The following is a 7,527-nucleotide window of genomic DNA, read 5'->3' as shown; positions in this document are numbered from 1 at the left end:
GCCCAGGGTCACACAGCTGGTAGGTATTTGAGGTGAGTTTGAACTCAAGTCCTCCCAATTTCAGGGTCAGTCCTCTATCCATTGCACCAACTATCTGCCCCAACATCTGAATATCTATCCAACATCTAGTGAATATCTATCCATATCTGTCCCTGGGAATAAGGTTGGGAGAATACTTTAGAAAAGCTGTCTGTCCACGTGGTTCCATATGCCAGGCTACTTAAAAGTGGTATAGGCATTGAGGGTGAATTGCGATGCTGTTATAACCATATTGCTGCTTCTCTGATAGCAAATTTCTATTATCAGAGTAGAAAAAGTGGAAGTTTACTATTGCAATACTAAATACTAATACTGAAGCATCTGAATTACTGTAATAAGATGCAAGTGGGAAAGATCTTGCTATTTTGATCTGAATTTGTCGTTCCACAGACTAAGCAAGAGTTAAATTCGAGTTTGAACTTGTCATATGTATAAGATACAGTTCTTGAACTATCTCATTCTCAGAATGCGATATAATTAGACAAAAAGTCAGGAAGCTTGTAAAACAAAGATATAAAGTTATTAAGTTGTAAGGTTAAAGTCAGGGACCTCTTTTGTTTGTTTTAAGGAATACAATCTAATTTCTATCACCTTAAGGAGAAATCTGATTTTACTTATGTGTATTATTTAATCTGGGATTAGAACATGTTGAAATATATGCAAACTACTTAAGAGTCACCTTAAAGATGTCCCCATTGTTTAAAGGGATTCTGAGAGCAGTACTCAACATTTATTTCCATTTGAATGTGGTTAATTACTGAATGTTTTACTATAGACAACATAAAAACTGTTCTCTGTATATAATTTAGGATTATTATATTTATACACCCTATCCCAAGTCATTATTACTAAGCATCTTAAAGCAAAATCATTTGTGTAATATTAAACTTAGGGATGAAAAAACATCTACTTACCATGAATACTAGTTCTATCAAATTAAGTTGTGAGTTTTCCCAATGAATCTCTTACTGTTACCAATATGAGATTATAGTCAATACATGTTATCTAGGATGTTACTCTTTTTAAATTTTTTTTTTTTTACTGAGGCAATTGGGGTTAAGTAACTTGCCAAGGGTCACACAGCTAGTAAGTGTTAAGTGTCTGAAGCCAGATTTGAACTCAGGTACTCCTGACTCCAGGGCCGGTGCCCCTAGGATGTTACTCTTAAGCACTGAATCCCCTTGAAATTCTAATTACTGGAACTTGCTATTTCAGACCTTATGGGAGGGGCAGCTAGGTGGCACAGTGGATAAGGCACTGGCCCTGGATTCAGGAGGACCTGGGTTCAAATCTGACCTCAGATACTTGACACTAGCTGTGTGACCCTGGGCAAATCACTTGACCCTCATTGCCCTGCAAAAAAAAAAAACAAAACCAAAAAAAAAAACCCAAATACAACCAAAAAAAAAAGACCTTATGGGACTGTAAATGATATTCTGAGTCTAACTCCAGGTATGACCATCAAGAAATGCTATTGAGCCACTGAATTTATGATGCCTGCAATCCTATGGGGTTTATATCTATGAACTACAGGTGGAGTTCTTATGAAAAAGGCTGGGATAACAACTCTTGGCATGGGCTGAGGTAGGATTTTCCTGACTCAATTTTTCAACTATGACATTTCCTTCTGAATGGAAAATATCCCAAGTCAGTGACTTTAAACCTGGGATCAATGCCATCACTTTTGCCTAGAGTTGACTTGAAGTTAGGGAAGCATTTTTCCCTTATGTCCTTCTTTTATGGCAAATTTCTGCAATCATGTCAGATGATCAATATGAACACAATATTAAGTCTTTATTTTATAGGCTATTCACTGGAACACAATCTGAGTGCAGGTATAAGATCTGAGCCTGGAATTTTAGTCTAAGCAACTAAAGTAGATGAAATATTTGGTTTTGTCATTTGTTACTAGTTATATATATTTGTGTATAAAATAAGGTCCTTAAATGTTTCAAAAACTATAAGGATGGTTAGTATTGATTCAACAGTTTATGGGACCAAGCTATATTCTATTAATTAGTATGATTAGATCAGAAACATCATCAGTTTTGTTTGAAGGAAAGAATTTTGCTGCAATCAATTTCCTTAGGAGAGTAATTTATGGCAACTTATTTGATATGCACTGTTTAAAACTGATCACTCAATGTATTTATATATGCCATCCTGGAGCTTTTTGTTACAATTGAAGTTAATCTGGCAAATTTTAAATGAATTCATTTTTGCATTAGAGTCCATCTTCTTATAAAAAGTGTTCTCTTATAAATTCCTTAATGGAATCTTATCTACCTAATGGGCAAATGAATAATGTCAAGTATAAAAATTGGGTTCTAATTTTCTGTTAGTATCTGAGTTTCCTATATATAATCTTTTTTTATATTTTTTTGGTGAGAAAATTGGGGTTGACTTGCCCAGGGTCACACAGCTAGTAAGTGTCAAGTGTCTGAGGTCAGATTTGAACTCAGGGTCCTCCTGACTCCAGGGCTGGTGCTCTATCCACTGCACCACCTAGCTGACCCCTTATATATAATCAATATGACAACTGGCCAACCTAAAACTGTAAATCCCTTGGACTAAGAGTTCCAAATTTGATTTTCTAATAGAACTATTACGATTTGAGCTACCTTTCATTATTTGACCTGGTTACTGGCAAAGTAAATTTTAAATCATGGTAAGACCAATTTTGTGGTAAATTTTTTAGGCAGAGAAGAGGATCTCTAAAAGTGAGCTGAACCAGAGAAGAACTGCTGAGACCACACCTAAACCAGAAAGCTGTATCAGATGTTTCCAAAGACTAAGAGGAATGATACTTTCATTTTATTGTTGTACTTCCCCGCTTTGCACCTTTTATCTGCAAGACCTACTTGTCAAAGTGCCAGTCCATCTTAGATTGTCTCCCCTCATAAGTCCTATACTTGGAAACCCTTGATGAAGTGTTTGTCATATCAGTTACTGATTTGATCCTCAAAAGGATCAAATGGTGAAATGAAAGAAATTATTATTAATAACCAATAATTTGGGGAGATACAGAGTTTCCCGCGATTTTCTAAAGTCCTGATGTTAAAAGTTCAGTCTCTTCCAGGAAAGGGCTCAGGCTTGGGTGAGGCAAAAATTCTTTGAATAGATTACCCAAGACTGGGGTTAACTTAAGAAGCAAATGTAAGTAAATGTAAGAAGTAAATCAAAGTTCAGGTCTAGCCCCTCATTGTAATTCTCATTTCTTATTACTTATTAACTAATCAGGGTTGATTCCTACCCTAGGGTTGATGCCCCACACCTACTCTTCCAAGGGTATATAAACTCTAAACCCACCACCATGATGATCTTTGGTCTAAGAAAGACAGTCAAATGACCATCCTTTTATTATTAAATATAATGGCCTTATTAATAAAAAGATTAAATTACTCAGAAACTATGTCTCTAACCATTTTAATCACCAAATAACTATGGGATGGGTGCTGCTTATCTTTGATTGATACACCATTAATAGTCTTAATCATTCAAGATTTATTTAATAACCATTTGTTGAGAAAACAGATAAATGGCCAAAAATCTGGCTTACCCCTGTTCAATAAACACTGAACGTGGAAAAGAGAAGAGTGTTCAAAATCCAAAAAGGTTCAACAGTGCAATAGTTTGCTTGTCTTGAATATCTCTGATCTCTGCAATTTTGGATTCTTTTTCCAAAATATGAACCCTCAAAGAGTAAAATGTCCTTGAGTTTAATCAACATTAACCAAATATAGGTTGAAGAAAGCTTCCCAACCGATCTTCAGTACCTCTTGTAATGATATGAAATGAAAGCATAACCTATCCCCAGATGGCCAAATGGCTTTTCACATTCACCATATGAAAGGTTCCTGTCCTAATGTGTCTACTACTTTCTAAACTACATGTGCATATTCAAGACATCACTGTAACTGTCAAAGAGTAATTAATGTGAGGTTTGATATTTTAAGATTTTTTTCATATCCACTAGAAAAGGTTATGATAACTAAGTCACAACGGGAAACATTCTTAACTCCCTGAATTCCAGACTAGTAGGTCACTAGTGATAGCATGAGTCATGCCACCATCTGCCTTGCAAGCCTTTAACCAGGACAATGGGCCATAAAGTAGGGCCAGAGTGAAGGCTGAAGGTTCCAGAAAAGTTCATAAATCTGGCATCTACAATACATGCTGTAGCCTCCCTCATACCAAGGTTGGCCCTATTCTTTAATTAAAAAACATGGGCCAGGTGAGTAAAAAACAAAGATAAGACCCCAAAATAGCTACCAAGGGCTGTAGGCCAGAAGAAGGCAATAGGAAGAAAATTATCTGATAGAGGGAACTCATCCTAAAGCATTAAGAAATATGGCTGAGAATCATGGGGAGACTAGGTTAGAAAAAAATGTCTATAAATAGGTTTCCATAACCAAGTCAGGGAACCTCAGGACAGTCAAAGGATTTCATTGCTCCTGAATTCATGTGATTTAATGGTGGAGCAGGGATCGGGGCGGTTAACTGAACTCAGTAAAATGGACTCAAAGGTGGTGCTTAATCTCTAATGTTTTTGTCCTGACAAATGGGACAAATCTCCACCTGACAAAACCAAAGGTATGATAACTCCAGTGAAATGAAAGCTAAGGTCTTGAAATGAGGTACACAATAAGTGAGAAATTTTTAACATAGTACATGATTGGGCTAAAAACTGAAACTCCCTTTAAGGCTCTTAGCATTTGATAAAATCAAGTGTTAGGGACCACAAAAAAAAATTTATAGCAAAATAATGAATTTAATATAATTTAAATATAATTTGCTTACCCAACACCAAAGGATTAATGCTCCTATCACAGGGAGTATCAGGTCACAACATAGAAGAACGACTCAGCAATTAATGTGTGTGTCTATACACCAACACATATCCAACTGGATGAAGAATAAGCTTCCATGATTAGATTCAGAAGCCAAAGTAATACTATTTACATACCTTTGACTTAATATAGTTTTATGATCATGCTGTCAGCCATGTGAAGACCTTTTAAATTCTATTTTAGTGATATTTTTAGATTAGTGGTTGCCATTTTAAGCGTTCCTATCTTTTAAAAACTGATTGGAAATGAATTTTGCTATTTAAGAGTAAGATTGTGAAACACTTTATTTTGTATGAAAACATCTTAGTATAAAAGTATAACTTGTACAAAAGATGATTTCTGTGATAAGCAGTGGAAATTCTGCTACTTTCACAGCAGCCTTTGTATTTATCATATAGTTAAAAAAAAAAAGTAATGGCCGTTTATCTCCACCTGCTAAAGATGAAATCATCTTTTTTTTTTAAAGATGAAATCAGACTCTGATTTAGTAATCCAAAATAGCAATGTGGTGGGTTAAAAAAAAAATGAGGGTTGGGGTTATATATAGTGCAGAAAATGTCTTGAAAAAAAATTAAGAATGGTAAATCTTGATTCCTACAAGGTTGGGGGCAGGGGAAGAAAGCATCATAAATAATTCCAACCTGAAATTTTGGAACAAGAAATGTTTATCCTCTATCCCATGTGGTTTTGTTAAGTGACATTATAAAAAACTACACCAACTTTGTTACAAAGAGGATTTTCAGGACTGCTCTTTCTTCCACCATTCAAGCTAGCTTGGCTTTCTTCTTCGTGGGTCCTTTGTACCCTTTGGCCTTTCTTCTTAAATTCCGCCTGTCTATTACTGGTACTTCAATTTCTACCTCCTCAGAACTGCTGTCCGCAGCCTTCTCAGTAGACTGAGTGAAATGATCCAGAGGCTCCGAAGATGCTTCAGACTGTTCTTCTGACTGATTCTTTTGTCCTGTATTTTGAATATCTTCAAGTTCAACCACTAATGGGGAACTCTGAGAAAGGCTTGTTGTTGTGGTGGTGGTTGTTGCTGTTGTTGTTGCCATTGTGGTGGTGGTTGTGTTTTCCTGGGAATCAGGAGCCATTTCCTCCCCCTGATCTTCCAGTGAGGAGGTTGTTGTGTTGGGCGACACATTTTCGGGAACAGATTCTTCTGATGCTTCACCAGCTACAGAGTTTGAAAGACCATTATCGGATGGTTCTTCCTTCTGAATCGCAGAAACACTCTCAGAGCCTTCCAAAGGAGGTTTTTTTCGTGGAGCTGGGAGAGATTTTTCTTCAGGACTCTCTTTTTCATCAGGTGGGCTTTTGTCCTTTGTCATTTTGGAATCAATCTCATCTGTGACCTTAAAAAAAAAAAAGGCAACAAAATTCGTCACTAAATAAACAGATAAATCGATTCAGGTCTAAGAACTGATTCTCAGATGCTGGTGACTCTTAAAGAGAGCTATACATGGGGCAGCTGGATGGCGCAGTGGATAAAGCACCGACCCTGGATTCAGGAGGACCTGAGTTCAAATCCGGCCTTAGACACTTGACACTTACTAGCTGTGTGACCCTGGGCAAGTCACTTAATCCTCATTGACCCACTCAAAAAAAAAAAAAAAGAGAGAGAGAGAGCTACACAACAGCACTTCCCCCCTCCTCCCACATTTGTAGAGCCGGAAGCTTCAAACTGACCACCGTACTAATTTTCTCAAAAACTGCTGGCTCAGAGGATAATAGAAATATAAGGGAAGCACCTTGAAGAAATAAAAAAGTATCTGGAAATGTAAGTTTCATGAAGAGCCATCATGTCATAATCACAAAAACAAGTCAAAATCTGATTCTTTAAGACAGGGTAAAAATTTCAACAATGTGGACCATAATTCAAAGAAATTTGTAGGTAAGCTCAAGCTCAAGTTTATCTTTGCCCTACCTACAAAGTAAGGATTTGTTAACCAGATGGCAGGGAGAACATCTGCATCCAGAGAAAAAAATGATTAACAGAAGTATATATAAAATGATCTCTCTCTCTCTCTCTCTCTCTCTCTCTCTCTCTCTCACACACACACACACACACACACACACACACACACACACACACACAGAGTCTAATGGAATCCATGGGGGGAGGAGGGAAGAAGTCTGGGAAGGGATATGGGAAGAAAAAAAGGAAAAAAGTTACATGTTAATTTTATTATATATCTAAAAGGTATAGCAAGTTGTACATATCAGATTTGCAGTTTCAAGGGCAATCATTTTTTCCCTATTCTGAAATGCTTGTTTTGTTTCTTAAATTGAGAATAAAATAAATTTTGTAAAAAATTGACAAAATTTTTAAGCATCTATTTATATTCAGAGGAGGAATACCATTTAAAAAATAATTTTTCCTCCCTAATCTTTGAAAATCTCGTCTCGAGGGTTTCTCCTGAGACCTGTCATAAGTATTCCCAAGTACTATTTCAACTTGATTCAGTTTTCTGTAAGGACCTTTTACAGGGGGAGCTAGGTGCCACAATAGATATAATGCTGGTCCTGGACCTAGGAAGACCTAAGTTCAAATCCAGCCTCAGACACTTACTGTGTGATAGTGAGCAAGTCACTTAACTCCTGTTTGCCTCAGTTTCTTCATCTGTAAAATGGAAAT

The 7,527-nt window shown here is 36.5% G+C and overlaps 1 protein-coding gene across 2 annotated transcripts in view; it reads right to left on the bottom strand.

Moving 5' to 3' along the window:
- Positions 1–5,536: 5,536 nt before the first annotated feature.
- Positions 5,537–7,527, bottom strand: part of FAM169A (family with sequence similarity 169 member A) — a 70,053-nt gene continuing 68,062 nt past the window's right edge. For both annotated transcript variants that reach the window (XM_043977828.1, XM_043977829.1), the window contains one exon: positions 5,537–6,244. In XM_043977828.1, coding sequence (XP_043833763.1) covers positions 5,654–6,244 — 591 coding nt within the window. In that variant the 3' untranslated portion in view covers positions 5,537–5,653. The remainder of the gene's footprint in view (positions 6,245–7,527) is intronic.

The sequence above is a fragment of the Dromiciops gliroides genome, chromosome 1 (assembly GCF_019393635.1).
Source record: "Dromiciops gliroides isolate mDroGli1 chromosome 1, mDroGli1.pri, whole genome shotgun sequence".
Classification (NCBI taxonomy): domain Eukaryota; kingdom Metazoa; phylum Chordata; class Mammalia; order Microbiotheria; family Microbiotheriidae; genus Dromiciops; species Dromiciops gliroides.
This window is presented reverse-complemented; position numbering and strand designations above follow the sequence as displayed.